The 18,555-nt window shown below is 37.6% G+C and overlaps 1 protein-coding gene across 2 annotated transcripts in view; it reads right to left on the minus strand.

Annotated features, from left to right (window-relative positions):
* Positions 1-8,595: 8,595 nt before the first annotated feature.
* Positions 8,596-18,555, minus strand: part of ADGB (androglobin) — a 213,220-nt gene continuing 203,260 nt past the window's right edge. For both annotated transcript variants that reach the window (XM_032274516.1, XM_032274517.1), the window contains exons 34-36: positions 14,957-15,053; positions 14,083-14,266; positions 8,596-9,008 (exon numbers count right to left, since the gene is read on the minus strand). In XM_032274516.1, coding sequence (XP_032130407.1) covers positions 8,823-9,008; positions 14,083-14,266; positions 14,957-15,053 — 467 coding nt within the window. In that variant the 3' untranslated portion in view covers positions 8,596-8,822. The remainder of the gene's footprint in view (positions 9,009-14,082; positions 14,267-14,956; positions 15,054-18,555) is intronic.

The raw sequence follows: 18,555 nt of genomic DNA on the forward strand, positions 1-18,555 counted from the left end.
GTGAGAACGTGATCCCCAGATTGCTGTTGATGCACTAGGAACTCCGGGGGTGGCTCCTGTGCTAAGAGATCTTTAGTTTTAAAAGAAGAGAAAGTAGAAGACAGACCAAGTATATAATTTTTAAGAAATTGATCTTTTGTTTCAAAGGTAGGAATGTCAGCAGTGGCATGCGAATAAGGTAATCTGTAGAGCATCTCATAAGGAGAAAGACCAATATCTTTCACGGGGCAGTTTTGATTCTCAGCAGCGCAGTAGGAGGGTGCTTGGTCCGTGGTAACTGAGTCTCCAGAACCAATTTGGTTAAGTGGTTCTTTAAAGTCTGATTCATTCTTTCTACTCTCCCTGATGAAGGTGGGTGCCAGGAATTCCCATTATGGTATTCCCATCTAATGTCTAATGTTTGGGATAGCTTTTTAATGATGTATGTGGTGAAATGAGTTCCATTGCCTGAGTCAGTGTTTTCTATTAGTCCAAACCTGGATACTGTATTTTCAATTAGGGCCTCGACTGTATTATTGGCTGTTGCATTTGAAAAGGGGATAACTTTGACCCAGTGTGTGAGGTAGTATACTGTCACTAGTAAGTATTTTAGACGACCTATTGGAAGCATTTCTGTATAATCAACTTGGATACTTTGGAATGGCCTTAAGCCTGTATTCCTTCCCCTGAGGGGTAATGTTTTTTACCGTTTGTTTATTAGTTTTCTTATATACTAGGTAACTATCTGTAACCTGTTTGGCCAGGGTATAAATTCCTATATACACATAAATGCTAACAACTGCATCACATGTGGCCCGGGGCCCCCAGTAGGTCCCTTGATGTAGTTGGGACAAGATTTCCCTTATAAAGAGTTGGGATAACATTTCTCTCTGGTCTGGCAATATCCATTTTCCTTCTGGATTCTCTTTAGCATCTATTTTTATTAGGTTCTCTTTTTCAGTGGAAGAGAAAATGGGCATTACCATAGGAGGAGGAAAATAGGGAGTTAAGTGGAAAATAGGTGTTTTAGCAGAGACGGCAGCCTGTTTGGCTATCTGCTCTGCTAGGTTATTTCCTTGACTTTCAAAAGAAAGACTTTTCTGGTGTCCAGGAACATGGACAATAGCTATTTCTTCTGGCAACTGAAGGTTATCCAATACTTGGGTGATTAGCTCCTTGTGAACAAGCTCCTGACCTGTACTATTAACGAGACCTCATTCAGTCCAAATTTTTCCAAATGTGTGAGCCACTCCAAAGGCATACCTAGAATTGATATAGATGGTTCCTTCCTGGTTCTGCAAGTACTTTAAGGCTTGGCTGAGTGCAAACAGCTCACAACTTTGGGCAGACCAATTATTAGGCAATTTTCCTGACTCTATTTCTTTAAGAGCTTCTCCACCAATTACTGAATACCCATTGTGTCTTTTCCCCTCAGTCACCCTGGAGCAACCATCTATAAATAAGTGTCCCATCCTAAAGTGAGTTTCTCCTAAGTCTGGCCGTACCTTTGTATGATAATCAATTAAATCTAAACATCTGTGCTCTCTCTTTAGATTTGGATCCCCTGTTAGGAAACCTTCTGGTTTAAGTGAATTATCAGTGGTTAATGTTAAAATTATCTCTTTCTAACAGAATAGCCTCAGACTTTAGGATTTTTGAGTCAGTGAGCCACCTCCCTGCTTTCTGGTTTAAGATAGTTCTAACTTGCTGGGGGTGCTTACTGTCAGCTTTCCTCCAAAGGTTAACTCTCTTTCTTCCACCAATACTGCTGTAGCTGCAATGAATTGAATGCATTGAGGCCATCCACAAGTAACTGGCTCTGACTTTTGACAGCAAGACCACGGGCTGCTGACAGCCTCCGTGTTCTTGAGTAAGCACTCCTAAAGCTACCTTATTATCCACGTTGACAAAGAGGTGGAATGGCTTTTCTGGAAAACGTAAGGCTAAGACAGGGGTGGTTATAAGCCTTTATTTTAGCTCTTCGACCTAATCAGTTTCCTCAGATTCCACAGGAGATGGTCATGTTTCCCCTCGGCAAATTTTTGATATGAAAGTTTGCTATTTAGTGCACAGGAGTCAACCCATGAGCGGCAGTATCCAACTCACCCTAAAAATTTCCTGAGTTCTTGTTTAATTTGGGGCAAGGGTGAGGACACAATTCCCTTCACTTGTTCAGGCTCTATTCTTTGCTTGCCTGCACTTATTAAGTCGCCTAAATATTTAACTTCAGGCTCCACATACTGAAGATTCCCCTTTGAGACTCGTAACCCCTCAAACTGCAGATGTTAAGAATATGTATAGAGAAGCCAGTTACTTTCTCTGTATCTTCACCAGATATAAGAATATTATCAACATATTGAAGCAGGCATATTTTTTTTGAAATGACAACTCTTTCTAATACTTGCTCTAAAATTTGACCAAAAAGTTTAGGGGTGTCTGTCAACCCTTGGGATAATCAATATTGTTGTTTCCACCTTGGATGGGGATCTTCCCACTCAAAAGTGAATATATATCTTGACTACCTTCAGCCAGGGGACATGCCCAAAAAGCATCTTTCAAATCTATTACAGTAAGCTTTTGATGATTATATGGAATCTTGCTGGGAGTGGTGTAAGGATTGGGAACAATGGGGTGGGTAGTTTGGACCATTTGGTTGATAGCTCTAAGGTCCTGTACCAGCCAAATGATTCATCTGATTTCTTGACTGTCAGTATTGGGGTGTTATAAGGGGACATGCAGGGCTCAGGAAGCCCGTCTTTAAGACTTTCAATTCTGGGTTTCAATTCTTTTCTGCCCTCTTGGGGAATAGGATATTGCTTCCTCCTTACTACTGCCCTGGTGGTTTTTAGCTTCATGTGGATTGGAGGGACTCATTTCCCTCTTTGGACCAGACATTAGGGTTAATGTATTTTTCATCTGCAGTGGTGAGTAGGTTTAATGAGGTGAGAAATCCGCTTGGGCTCACTTATAGACCTATGCCTAATTTTAACATTAAATCCCTCCCCAATATATTAGTCCCTGCTTCAGGGATTAATAAAAACTGAATATGAATTGATCGATCCTGGAATCTAACTTCTGTGTTCTCTAAAATTTTTGCATGAAATCCTTCTCCTTTTATCTCAGAGACTAGAAGTTCTTTTGAAGAGCAGCCAAGATCAGATGGAGGGAAACAAACAGAGGAGCAAGACACTCTTGAATTGACTAAAAAGGTGATAAGCTCACATTTAGATCCCACCTCTAAATATATCAAGGGCTCCTGGCGGGACTCAAAGTAAAAGAGACAGAGCCTCTGACCCCCCATTCTTCCTAGAAAGTCATGAGTGGAAGGGCTTCTTTCTCCCATTTTAATTTGGGACACTCTCTTGTAGTGGCCTGTTCTTCCACATCTGTAGCACCTATCTTGCCCTTCCTCCTTCTCAGTTCTGGGATTCTTTGACCTTGCTCCCCCATACTCTTTAGGGGACCTGGTAAAGGAGGGCCTTTGTCCTCCAAACCCCTTTGAAGTCTGGGGTCCTCTAAAGGAGGGTTTGGACCCTTTACAGTTTCTGGCTCCCTAGAAGCTCTGTTAAGAAGTACATGGGTTTGGAGCCATCTGTTGGAAAGTGGATAGCATAACTTTTGTCTTTTGTCTGCTTTTCTTTTCTTCATCTCTCCTCACACATACCTTTTGAGCTTCCCTGAGAAGTTCACTTAGGAGATGGTCTTCCCAATTATCTATCTCTTGTAATTTTTTTGAAATGTCTGGCCAGATTTTAGTGACAAATTGGAGTTTTAAGATTCCTTGCCCAAGGGGATGATCCAAATTGAGGCCTGCATATTGTCTCATTTGCTCCTTCAGTCTGTCTAGAAATCTCAGAAACCCTTCTTCCTTTTCCTGTTGTATATCAAATGCTCTAGAAAGATTTTGGGTTTGGGGTACTGATTCCTGAATTCCTTTTATTATGATCTCCCTTAAGTCCTGCATGTTTTCCTGGCAATCTGCATTGTTTCTGTCCCACCAAGGGTCTTAGGCAGGGAATTTCTGGTCCACAGTAGGAACATTTTGACTGGAGTATGCTCACTTTCCCAAACTACCATAACAGCCCTACGAATCATACTCCTTTCTTCCCATGAAAAGAGGATGTGCAAGACGAACATTAACTTGACTCAAGCATATAATTGCGGTCCTAAAAATGATAAATTGGATCTGCTACTCCATAAGGGCCATCTAGTAGTAGCTTAAGCTCCTTTTCGAAACTGCAGACTTCTGAACTGGTCAAGGGAGCATTTACAAAGCCGATGGCTTCCCCTCTGTATGGGACCTCCTTTAATGGAAAGAAAGCCGGGGCTGGCTCCTTAGTTGCAGAGGGGAATGGGAGATTCTGAATACCTTTTTTACATTGTTATTCCTCATGCTGGAGTCCTTTTAGAGAGGCGTATTTAGGCTGGGTGGGAACAGGCTCATGGGACGGTAATTCCCAAGAGTCAGGATTGTAAGGAGAAGGGATAACATGAGCAGAGGAAAGATTTGGAACAGGATCTGAGGTGGCAGTGGCTGTCTGAGGGGAAGGATTGGGGACACCAAGCAGGTGAGATGGCTTGTGGGATCCTATGGGGCTGGAGTCTTTAGGCATGAAAACTGGCTCCTCTAACTTTTGATTTTGAGTGACCAGATTGGGTTCTTCCCTACTTGTTTATAAGGGAAAAAGGAGGACAGGTCCCTGCCTCCAACAAAGAGCATAGTTCAGTTCTTCTTGAGAAACTGAACTTTTATCATTAACATATTGAATTAGAAGCTGACACATTACATCCTCATTCAACCCAAACTTTGGCCAGAAGATTGAGGGTTTGAGGATGGATACCTGAGGCCAAATAAAACAGCAATATTTTACATTTGTTGCTTTTTCTTATGTTTAGTCCTTTCATTATCCTTCCAGTATTTTAACTTGAGACCTAGGGGGCTATTAAGGAGAATATCCTTGTTACCATCTTTATCATTCTTGCTCCCTGTCTTGCCTGGGGCATTTCCCATATTGGGTACTGGTTAGGCTCAATCTCTCGCATTAGAGATGTCTCTCCTATCCTTCTCTGGAGGCTGGCTGGGGCTATTAGGGTCAATCTCTCATGTTAGAGATGTTTCGCCTGTCCTTTAACCCCACCTGCTGGAGGAGGCTCCTTGCACTCTTCTTGCGCTTTGTCCACTCTGGTTGCTCCCCAAAAGGAGATTTAGGTCCTTCTTGGCATTGGCGTGCCAGTATAAATCCCATGGCATGGCTTAGGATCCACCCTAAGTCATATGAGGCGACCATGGAGCCACAGCTAGGACCCACTCACTCCGCACAGCAGTAGTGCTTAGTGCCATTTGCACAAGCAGCACTGCAAGCAGTAGTGCTTGTGATCATTCACATACACATTCAACCTCCAGGATATCTCGACCACCAAGGAAATACTTTGTTGCATCTGTGACGTTTCTTACCTTGGTCTGGGCACAAAGTTACCTGGTCACCATGATATGTGAGAATCTTTTTCCCAAGCTGCCGGCCTGTTTTTTCCCATGTTGCTGAGAGTCTGGGTTTATTCATAGCACAAGGTGGGTCTCAGTCTCTGACCCAGAAGCCATCACAATGAGGCATTGGGACATGTCTCCCCACAAGAAGTGACTGGAGACCCATTCCCTAGAGGAGAGTGAGAATCCCAGATGAGTCCCCAAATTTATTAGAAATAAATTTTCAGTGCTGCAAAAGAAATAGCACTCAAACATAAATTTTCTCAGCAAGGCAATTTACTTCGATAGAAAGGTGCATCTCTTGGATGGAGCAATGGCAAGGGCACACCTGAACAAGGGAGGGGAAGGAGTTCTTATCCCTGACACAGGTAACATCTACTGCTGTGTCATTCCCCTATTGGCTAGGGTTGGATCACACAGTCTAAGCTAATTCTGATTGGCTATTTTAAAGACAGTGGGATATGAGTCAGTGGTGGGGTGAGCAATTTTGGCAGGAAAGATGGTTATAGAACAGGTGACTAAAGATGATGCAGGTCAGAGCAGGTGACCAGAGGTGACTCAGGACAAAGCAGGTGGCCAGGGAAACAGATGTGAACTACTGATTAGAGCTTGTGGGAAGGTTGTTTGCTGAAACTAGGGGCAAGGAGACGAGAAAGTTAAACTTTAAAATGGAGAAAAAAGAACAAGAAAACTGAACATACTGACATAGTGATTCTTTGAAGAGAAACCTAGAACTCACTGTATTTAACAGCCACAAGGTTACAATTATGGTGGAGGTCTGAACTCGGCTAAAATATAGGTATAGTAAACAATAGCTGGTCATTGTTCTCTAGCTTGCCTTTTTATTATTGCTTACTGCTCAAGAGTCTGTACCCAATGCTCACAAATTTTATAACTTCACCAATTACTCTTACATGTAACTTCTGAAACTTGAGACTGGTCTTTGAAATATTTTTCAGACTTTGTATTCTGGTAGACCAACTGATGCCATCCAGACCAGTAAACCATACCAAAGAGCTGATTCAACTGGTTCTGTGATCCCCACCCATGAAGTGACTCAGAACATGAAGACAATTTTGACATTCTGGTGATTTCATCCCTGACCAAATCAATCAGCAGTTCCCATTCCTTGGCCCCTCAAACACGAAGTCATTCTTAAAAACCCTAACCTCCAAATTCATGGGGTGGCAGATTTGAGAGATATTGCCAATCCTCCCCACTCAGCTGCCTCAGCTGCCTTGCCATTATTATAATTCTTTCTTTGCTACAACACCTACCGTCTCAGTGTATTGGTATTTTCCATGTAGTGGGCAAGAAGAACCTCCCTGGTCTGTAACACATGATTTTTTCTCTGAGAAAAGTTCTAGTATTATAAGTTTTTTCTTGCCGCTTCTTCCTTTATTTCCCTATTTTTCAAGAGGCAATGAATGCAAGTGTTTATTTTGAATGAGACAGGAACACAAGATAAATGTCAGTTAATAGATCAGAGTTTACAGCAATATTTTTGTGTGTGCAAACACTCTAAATATGAGGGGCACTAGGACTAAAATTCAATATTTTGTTTGAAAACTTGATGTCTTGAAGCCAGCTAAAAGTTTAATAAAGCTATAAGCAATTTTCAGTTTCATTTAAATGAAGACAGTTATATTATCAAAACACTTTAGTGGGCACTTTGTGGAATAGGGGAAATTACAATCTATTCTTTAGTGGAGTTGTTGGAGGCTATGAGGAGTTAAACTACTCCATATAATGGTACTTCATTATCACCAGAATTTTGCCTCAGGGATTATTTCTATAATCTCAAATGTAGGCCTATGTCTGCAGAATAAGAACACTTTTCTCTGCCCTTATACCAGCCCAGAGGAAGGACAGCTTGATCTTGACGTACATGAGGGGCTGAAAAGAGGTAGATGGTAGGAGACTAAAGAGAAATAAACCAAATGGTGGGCCATTTTGCCTAAGACAATGGCCTATGGATTGTAGGAACTGTACATGTTTTACAGATATACCCTGGTTAACTCAATCAATATGACTGCACATGTGTATACTGGAAATGTATTCCAATAGTCATTTATTAACTGTGATCTTAAACATCACTGTCTCAGCTTGTTAGCCATCTACTTTTCTCCTACATGGAAATAATGTTCTCTGTGAAGACAGTGCCCCTTCTTGGGAATATTTAAGAAATACATGGGGACATTTTTGGTTGTCCCAATGCTATTTAGTGGTTGAAGACCAGGAATATTAGACATCCTGTCATTTTTGAGTGAGTTACATGCAATGGAGAATTGTTTTACCTTCTATTTTACTTGAATGGCCCACCATTCATATAGTTGAAAAGCAAGTTAGTAATCAAAGAATCTAATTCTGTGAGATATATAAAATCAAAGCATTTTTATACAGTTTTAATGTTCTTTGAATATTCAGAAATAAAATCATTGCGTTGTTGGGGTTTAGAAAATGATACCCCATAATATGGCACCTTAACGTGCTGAACTGAAGATGCCACAAGGTCTTCTGAGCTTCATTCTCCCATTATGAAGCCCCTAAAACCTAAATCCATCTCTCAATCCTGTGTCTCTAATTAACACTTTGGGTTGGCTAAACCAGTGTAATGTTTGCTCAGTGAAGTGTTTCTTCAAGCTCAGTTTTTAAAAATGGCATAATTCAGCTGGGTGCAGTGGCTTATGCCTGTAATCCCAGCACTGTGGGAGGCTGAGGCAGGTGAATTGCTGGAGATCAGGAGTTTGTGAACAGCCTGACCAACATGGTGAAACCCCGTCTCTACTAAAAATACAAAAACTAGCGGGATGTGGAGGCACGCACCTGTAATCCCAGCAACTCAGGAGGCTGAGGCATGAGAATCACTTGAACCCTGGAGGCAGAGGTTGCAGTGAGCTGAGATTACATCACTGCACTCCAGCCTGGGCAACAGAGCAAGACTCTGTCTAAAAAAAAAAAAAAAAAGGCCTAATTCTGAAGCATGGTTATTAATACTTTAAAACTTTTAAAGTTTGAGACAAAAATTCTTCTAAGAATAAAAGCCACTTTTCTCATTGTTGAATTTTTCAAAGATAATCATATTGATTAATTTATGATCTTGTTTCACTTCTAATTAAAAATGCAGTCAATTTAGAGTGTCAAACATATATTTTATTGAAATTAGAGCATTTTAAACTTGAATGGCTTCTAATACTAGCTTTCTGAGGAAAACCGACAAGTTACCATTAAAACGTCTCTAAGAAAGAAAAATTTCTATTTTCAGTTGACCCAATATCTTGTTTTATCAGCAGGGAGTTATCGATCATTACGAATAGATTTTTTTCTCTCCAGAAGGGTAGTATTGGACATCTCCTGGTTACTTTTTCTTTCCTTTCTTTTTTTTCTGTTTGTCAGGAGCTGGGGTCTTCTTCTCTTTCTCCACCCACATGGCAGCTTCCTCAGCAGCCTGAGCTTCCAGCTTTAGGCGCTCGGCTTCCAGCAATTTGTTTCTGTACTCTTCCCGGGTGTTGAAGATCTTCTGTCGGGCTTCATCTAAGGAGTCCTGTTCCAAAGCAAAACCCCAAACAAATAAGTTCCACTGATAAAGGCGTATGCTCCCAGAAAGGAAAGATGAAATTCCTTTACCCTGTCCTTATGCCCATATATTCATATGCAAAATTATTGAAGATGAAAATTAGTATATGGTCTCAAAAGCTTATCAATACACAAAACATAGCAACAAAGGGATTTTAACACTGTATGGCAAATAAAACATTTGTAGGAAAAATAGTCAAAGGTAAAGAAAAGCATACATATTTTGCCAAAGGTATTCTCTGTTTAAATTAGTTCAAATGCAATCTATATAAAATATTAAGAAGCCCTATTTCGCTTGCAAAGTAACTGTGCTCAAGAATTGACTAGTTCCCCACATGTATTCTATCACTGACAAAATATATCTGGACTGTACTTGAGGAAGCTCCAAAGAATATGGCCCAATCCATTGGTTACTTTGTTCTTGTCAGTTTGACTTTCGTTCTCACCACTTCAGCAAAACTGTATTCATCAAGGACACCAAGGACTTATATGTAGCTAAAGCCAAGATCATTTTTTGTTCTTGTTCTTGCTTAACCACACTCTCTTCTCCTGGGTTAACTGACTTCATGTAGCTCCTAAATTGTCCTCTATCTCACCAGCTGCTCCTATTCAGTCACCTTTGCTGCTTTCTCCTTTTCTCCTTCATCTTATAAAGTGGAAGTGGTCACATTGTTTACTATTTCAATAATATAATTAAAGAATAAGGATTAAAGCACAGATGCTAGCCTAAAAAGACCCTTCTAGAAATAACTGCCTTGTCTTCATCCTTGAATGAATCAAGAAATTTTCCATGTTTTTTGCAACCAGCTTAATTTTATTGAGATGTTGGAAAAGCTGAATGTCAGAATCAGACTTCCCGAAGTCTTTATGACACACAGTACTGTATCTACCATAATAAAACTGGATTGACTAAACCAAATGCAGAAGTACAAGATGATGGTAGTAACATATTAAAAAGAGAGAGAAAGAGACAGAGAAAGAATGAGCAGGAGAGAGACATTTTAAGAAGCTTGTGTAAATCAGTTTAATATACATCAGTAATCCCTTGAGGAAGGAGGACAAAACATACTCATTCTCCTATCTGATAAGAAATATGTTAATGATCATGTTTCTCTTAAAATGGCTTCAGTCAAAGCTAGGGTTATCTCTGTACCTCACATATAAATGAAGGGTCTGAACTCAAAGGTGTCTGAGTTAGTATTTTTTCTCCATTTCCTCTCCATCTGCTGCATTTACTTGACTATTACACAAGAAAACCACAAACAGCAATCCTGAAATTCCCTTTTGTTTTCTAATTTAATTTAAGTTATTTCCCACAGGATAAATTGAATGTACACAATTTTAATATTCATTTATTGATTTACTGATTCATTTATTAAACAAACTTTTATGAAGCAGACATTCCTCTGAAGCTTTGGGGACACAACAGTGAATATAAACAGAGTATCTATCCACATATAGTCTATATTCTAGCAGAGAACAATAAAAAATGAAAGCATAGTATTTATAATATAATACATTTTCATATATCAATAAATAAATTCACATGCAGGATAAGTGCTTTAAAGAAAAAAGACTAGGCACAGTCACACAAATTTTGAGGGTACTAACTTTGAAAGAGCTGCTAGTGAAAATCTCTCTACTACATGACACTAGATGAGAGATCTCATAAAAGGAAGGTCTCTGGGGAAAGAATATTCCAGTAAGAGAGAGGAGTGAGGTCAAAGGCACAGAGGTGGGAAGATGCCTTGCTGTTAGTGGAAAGGCAAAGTCAGCTTGGCAAACGCCAAAGGAGCAAAGGAGGCAAGAATGATCGATAAGAACATCAGAGAGGAAAGCTCTGGAGGTCATAATCAAGATTTTGGCTTTTTCCATAATGAAACGTAAAGCCATTAGGGAAGTGAAAAGATTCCACCTTCCTTTTAAATATGCATTGTGATAACCATTAGTGTAATCCACAAAATATTTCTGGTTATCTTCCAGGTACCTGGAAGCAGTGCCCACCCGCTTTATTAGTTTGCTGGGGCTGCTGTAACAAAGAACCACAAGCTGGGTTTAAACAACAGAAATGCATTGCCTCACAGTGCTTGGTGCTACAAGTTTGATATCAAGGTGTCAGCAAGGAAGCTTCCTTTTTTGAAGCTGTACATGACCATGTGACTTGCTGTGGTCAGTGAAATGTGAGTGCAAATGAATGTGCCATTTCTGGGTAGAAATAGTCACAGCTGATGTGCAAGTCTCCATGTTCTCTTCCCCTATTGTAATAATCATGGTAGAAGTGTCTCTATGGAAGCTCCTTCAGCCTGGGTATCTTGATAAATAGAAGGATGCTCTATTGAAACACATTGGACACAGAGCTAGAATGAGATATACTGTTTTACTGTTTTTAGCCAGAGTTGGCAAACTAAGGCCTGTAAAGTAAATCTGCCTTATTTCTTGTTTTTCGAAGTACAGTTTCATTTATTTTAGTATTCTCCTATTTATTTAGGTATTATCTGTGATTTTTGTGTAAAAAATGGCAATGTTGAGTAAATGCAACATAAATACTTACTGTTTGGCCCTTTATAGTACATAAGTTTGCCAAACACTATGTTAGGCCACTGTGACATTGGGGTTTTCGTTAGCATACGATAAACCTAGTTTGTCTTAATCGGTACAATTGTTTTGGTGGCAAAGCGGAGGCTACTTTGTGGAGGGGCAAAGACAGAAGCAGTTAGATCAGCACCTGGGCTGTAGCCATCCTCTGAATAAGAATGACAGGTTGGGCTAGGGTGGTGGGAACAGAGATACTGAGAAATCATCAGATTTTGGATATATTTTCAAAGTTAAGTTGAGAGGTTCTGACAATGGATCATCAGTGAGGGGTGAGAGAAGTCAAAGATGTCTCCACAGTCTCTGCTAGAGCAACTTAAAGAATGCAAATGATATTGACTGAGATGGAAGATCTTGGCGTGGTGACATGTTTGTGCTGAGATGGGAAGGAGGGCAAGCATTCTTGAGTTTGGATTTAGAGCGGTTCTGTTTGAGGTGCCTATTGGACAAACAAGAAGAGATGTCAAATGGGCACGTTCCTCACATGGGCCATCACTGAAAATGACAGTCTCACCATAGCTAAAATAGGATGTCCTATAGGCTTTAGTGTCTTTTGGAATGTGTAGGGGTGTGTGTGTGTGTGTGTGTGTGTGTTGAAGGGAAGAGGGAGAAAAAAAATTCTCATTATCCACATTATCCATAGCGGGAAGTTCTCCATATACATTTATTGAATTTCCCATTTTCTAGTATGATACTCCCATTTTCAACAAAGTATAGTCTTCCGCAATGTAGAAATCCTTCTTTTATTTGTTGCCATCTCTAACTAAAGGATATCTATTCTTCTGCTGGGGTGAAGGGATGACAATAATCTGGATGCAAAAAGTGGAAGTGTTGATTTGCGATCCCTAAATAGCTTTAAGATGAACAAACCCAACGACTTTCATCTTCCTCCTACTTCACTTTTACTTCCTAACATATCTAGTGACACCACTTGCTGAGTCTTTTGGGGATTCTGTAAGAATTGTATGGAGCAAACTGGCTTGTTAAGATCACCCAGCCTCGGTTAAGAATTGCTATTTTTCTTAGACTATATTATAAAAACTGTTCTTTTTTAAGTCTTGCAAGAGTTTTTATAAAATCATTACAAATGCAAATGTATAAAATGCAACAATATGGTAAAAGGTGAAATCTATTAGATATAATTTTAAAATATACTAGTTTAACTCAAGTGCTATAGATGACAAAGTCTTATTTAAAAATATTTGCAAAGATGTAAGTGATAGGCAAAGTTACACAGTTTATTAACAGTCTACCTTATATCTACCTTATATTAATATAAGGTTTAAGTCTACCTTAAACCTCTAGTCTCTCAGGCTCTCAATTCAGTCCTCCCAATCACCTAGCTACGACTGTGTTAAATTACTCCTCTGTCTTGGTCATACTTTTTATTCCACACTCATCCCCATCCCCACATTTACATATCTTCTCATCAATCTTTTTTATAATATTGATTTATGCAGGGGAAAATGTTCATATTTGTACATTCAGTACTTCTCACGAGTAATTAATTCTGTAGAATTTCTATGGAAATACCAAATGTTTCCAGTCAAAAGAACTCACACAAAAGTTTGATCTAAAATTTTTTTGTAAATGAGCATATGCTCCAAAAAATCTTCCATTTTCTTTATATTTGAAATTATTTACGAAGTTGAGTACCTACAGTAATACATATGCTACTGTAAATAAATAATATTGGCACTGGTCATTAATAAAACTTCAAAACTAAATGCCATTAGAGCATTTCTTCTCAAACTCAGCGATTACTTCGTAGGGACCCACAAGGAGATTCATAACCTAAATTAATAAATTATTTTAAATGTAAAATTACATAGACAAAGTTTTTCAGAAGGTTGTAAATGTTATAAACCTTAACATTTATAGATAAAACATCTAGAATTACCAGATATTTATATCAGTTCTTCATATTTTATGAGTATATTGATTTTTAATATCAGTTGTAGAATATTAAGGATATTTATAAAAAGTATCACTTCCATCATAGCAAACCTCCATGGCATGTGTATACTTACGTAACAATCCTGCTCCATCTGCACATGTACTCCAGAACTTAAAGTATAATAAAAATAAAAAAGTAAAAAAAAAAACAAAAAACTTCCCACTGTCAGTTTAGAATTTGTGAGTCTCAAGTCAGTTAATATGCTCTTCATCCAGTTATTTTTCCAACTTGAACAAATAATTGTGTTGTCTTCTCTCCTATGCTTCCCATCTTTGAGAACAGACTCGCAATACTGCATTTTAGGGAATTTTAGATAGGGAGTGTGATGAGATGTGTTGATTCAATTTGTGATGTTTTCCTAGACATTGTGAATCACAGGAACCTGTGTTTTCAAGACCTATCTCTATACAAGTATGACTTAATTATATAATTTCTTTTTAATATTATGAAAGAATTTGCCAACTATAATTTCTGTATGTACTCTTAGACTCACCCGCATTTCCTTATACATATCCAGGACTTCATCCTTTAACTTTAACCGCTCTTCTTGGTCAATGTTTCTAATGCTAAGGACTCTAGTCCTATACTGTCGAAACTGATGAATTTCTTCTGCCTTTTGCATTGCCCGCTGCTGATTCAGTTCATCCGTTTGCAGCAGAGGATCTGCATCTGTTTTCCTTGATACAAAATTAACAAGAGATACAAATTTCATTTGGGAACTCTGGAATAAGCTTAGACTGCAAATAATTTCAAATCATATCAACAGTATGGTGGTCTGAGTCAAATAAAACATTAGAGATAGAAAAAAAAATGGTTACTTTCTAGATATGCTATGCTCCATTTATTGAGTTGCTGATATTTTAGGAAAATATTTTGGAGAATATCAGTAAATTTGGATTCACCACTTGATGAGGTGATTGTGAAATTTGTGTTCAAAACTATAAGAATATTATGTAGGGTTTCCTTTTGAATTTATGTAGCTAAATAATTTTGACAATGTTTTCAAACTTATAAATATGCTTATAAATATGCTTAATATATCTCTATTAATCCTATCATCTAGTTATCAAAATTGAATCTAATTAAATAATGGCAGCAGGTGTGATGGGAATTTTATGTAGGTCATCTCACCTTAATCAGCCCTCAAATTAAACCTTTACAGAAAACATTTAAATATTTTAATAATTGACTTAAAACATTGGCATATTTGAGATTTAAAATTATGTACTTCTAAAAGTTTAGACACATTGAGGATATATTAAGCATTTAATTTCAAATTTTCAGTCATTTAGCAACTGCATATTGTCAATGTTTCCAAAATTCCATGAACACAGTTGTCTGCATTAATCATGTTTATGAAAACTTACCGTACATATTGGCTTAAATCCATAAATTCTAGTGCTTTCCGAATAAGTCGTGGAGATGTTTCCAAAATTGTTGGAGATCGTGAACGAGGTCCCATTTCTTTGGAGGAAAAAAAAAAACCACACACACAACAAAAGGAACTTTAAAAAATAATCAATAATGACTAAATGAATATATCTCATTTTAATTGAAAATAATATTTTCTGTTGAAAAACAACCATTGATTAGACTTGTCTTATTTAATATAATGTTAATAATATATATGTTTATATTTTCTGTTTATCCTCTAGCTGGTGTAACCATGCTTTTAGTTAAATGAAGGAGATGACAAAATTAAAAAATTAACAAAATGCTATTCTATTCACAGTTAGATGAAGGAGGAGTAGTCTCCACTAATAAGAACAATTCTTAACATTAAGTTACAAAATTTCATTACAAGTTAAATGGACCAGACTGGGCTATGCCTGAATGCTACACCAAGTACTACTGGGGTTAGGATATAAACAGATTTTTTACGTATTTATACTGAAATACTGAAAACAGTATTTTACCTTCAATAAACTTACAGCCCAGTAGAGTAGGCAATATATAAAAGATAAACACTGAAAATCAAATTAGCAGCTTTTAATCCATAGACCAACAATGAGCCCACAAGAACAGATTTCAGAGACTGCAGAGTCTAGGTTATTAACTTTTCAGCATTTCTAGACCACTGATTTTTTTTAAAAAAACTCATACTGAAGTATAATTTACATATATAAAATTCAACCATTTTAGGGGTCTAATTCAATACTTCTTTGTAAATTTACCAAGTTGTGTGATCATTGACAAAATCGAGTTTTAAAACATTTTATCATGCAAATAAGATCTCTCTTGTGTTCTTTAATAGTTACTTTGTATTCTCACCACACACTCTGGGCAATCATTAATCTATTTATGTCTCTATAGATTTCTCTTTCCTGGACATTTCATGTCAGTAGGAGTGGATTACTGGGTCATATGGTAAAATTATTTGAATCTTAGAGAAACTGTCAAACCATGGTGTTTTGATCATTATTTTTAACTTTATGACCAATTCTGAAATTACAGAGTAAAAATCTCTTCATTTGGTTCATTTAAAAAAAAGAGTTTATTTTTAAAAGCAGTTTTAGGGCCAGGTACATTGGCTCACGCCTGTAATCCCAGCACTTTGGGAGGTTGAGGCTGGTGGATCACAAGGTCAGAAGTTCAAGACCAGCCTGGCCAAGATGGTGAAACCCCATCTCTACTAGAAATACAAAAATTAGCTGGGCGTCATGGCAGGCACCTGTAATCCCAGCTACTCAGGAGGCTGAGGCAGAAGAATCACTTGAACCTGGGTGGCAGAGGTTGCAGTGAGCCGAGATCATGCCACTGCACTCCAGCCTGGGTGACAGAGTGAGACTGCATATCAAAAAAAAAAAAAAAAAAAAAAAAAGCAAAAAGCAGTTTTAGGTTCAAGGTTCACAGTAAAATTGAAAAGAAAGTACATACAAAGATATCCCATATCCCCCTTCCTTGTACACACACATAGCCTCCCCGATTATCAACATCCCCCACCAGAGTGGTACATATATTACACAATCACACCATCTGCAAACAAATAGTTTTCTTTCTTTCTTCCCAATCAGTACATCTTTTTGGTTCATTTTCTTGTCTTATTGTACTTTTTAGGAGTTCTTTTACATATTGAAAAAGAGTAGTAAGAGAGGACATCTTCGGCCTGCTCCTGATCTTAGCAGGAAAGCTTCTAGATCCTCACTTTTTTTTTTTTTTTTTTTTTTTTTTTTTTTTTTTTTTTTTTTTTTTGAGACAGAGTATTGTTCCATTGCCAGGGTGGAGAGCAGTGGCGTGGTCTCGGCTCACTGCAACCTCTGCCTCCCAGGTTCAAGCAATTGTCCTGCCTCAGCCTCCCGCGTAGCTGGGACTACAGGCACGTGCCACCATGCCCAGCTAACTTTTGTATTTTTAGTAGATACGGGGCTTCACCTTGTTGGCCAGGATAGTCTCCACCTCTTGACCTCCTGGTCCACTTGCCTCGGCCTCCCAAGTGCTGGGATTACAGGCGTGAGCCACCGTGCCAGGCCCTGATCCTCACCATTAATAAGATGTTAGCCATAGTTTGTTTGTTTGTTTGTTTGTTTGTTTTGTAGAAAGTCTTTATCAGGTTGAATAAGTTTCCCTCCCACTTGGATATTCTTTTTCAAAATAATTTTGGCCATTCCTGGTTTTTTGCATTTCCATATAAGTTTTGGGATTAGCATGTCAAATTCTGTAAAATGTGTACTATGATTTTGATAGAGATTACACTGAATTTATAGATCAATTTGAGGGGTATCACTATCTGAACAATGTTAGGTTTTCTAGTCCAAAGTATAAACAATCTCTTTAGATAATTAAAAATTTCCTTTAGAGATGTTTTGTAGTTTTCTATACATAAATTCTGTACTTGGTTAAATTTATTTCCATGTATTTATTATTGGTGCTGTTGTAAATAAAACTGTCTTCTCAATTTCAATTTTGGTTGTTCATCAGTAATATGTAGAAATAAAAATGATTTATGTTTACTAACCTTACATCATGTGACCCTGCCAAACTCACTCATTTTTTTTTTCTGATTCCTTAGAATTTTAGTATATAGGATAGTGTTGTCTGAGAATACAGTTTTACTTCTTCATTTCTAAGATTGATATGTTTTATTTCTCTTTCTTGATTGAACTAGCAAGAACCTCCATTAAAATGTTGAATGTTAAGTGGTGACAGTAAACATGCTGCCTTGTTCTTGATCTTAGGCTGAAATTATTCAGTTGTTCACCAGTAAATATGATATTTACTTTAGGTTTCTCATAAATATCCTGTATCAGTCTAAGGAAATCCCCTTGTATTACCAGTTTGTGAGTTTTCTTTCTTCTTTTCCTTCTACTGTGTGTGCATTTTGTCATACACGTTTGGACATTATAAGCCCAATAATAGAGTTTTATAATAATTATTTGTTAAATAAGTAAAAAATGGAAAATCTTTTTATGCTGTCTTCTAAAATTTACCTACATAATTACTTTTCTTTGTGGATGTAAGCTGCCTTTGGGTGTTACCCTCTTTCAGCCTGAAGGACTTCCTTTAGTATTTGTTTTAAGGCAGAGCATCTGGAAACAAATTATCAAGCAAGCACAAACTAGTGCTTGTTTATTGTGAACGTGTTTAAATTTGCCTTAATTTTTATGAATTTTCTTCATTTCCTTTGTTTTCTCTTAAAAAATTTTTTTATTCTTTCTTATTTCTTTAGGCCTACTTTATTACTTTCTCTCCAATTTGGTTTTTATTTTCACTGCTGAATCTCTAGCTGTTTAGTTGTTTATTTATTTTCAGTAGGTTTTTTTGGAACAGGTAATGTTTGTTTACATGGATGAATTCTTTAGTGGTGATTTCTGAGATTTTGGTGCACCATCACCTGAGCTATGTACACTGTACCCGATGTGTATATATACCATATATACCACATTTATATGTATATATACACGCACACGCATCTATGTATATATATGTTTATATACATATATCACATTTTCTTTATCTACTCATTGGT

The sequence above is a fragment of the Sapajus apella genome, unplaced genomic scaffold (assembly GCF_009761245.1).
Source record: "Sapajus apella isolate SASKATOON/1434 unplaced genomic scaffold, GSC_monkey_1.0 scaffold6, whole genome shotgun sequence".
NCBI lineage: Eukaryota > Metazoa > Chordata > Mammalia > Primates > Cebidae > Sapajus > Sapajus apella.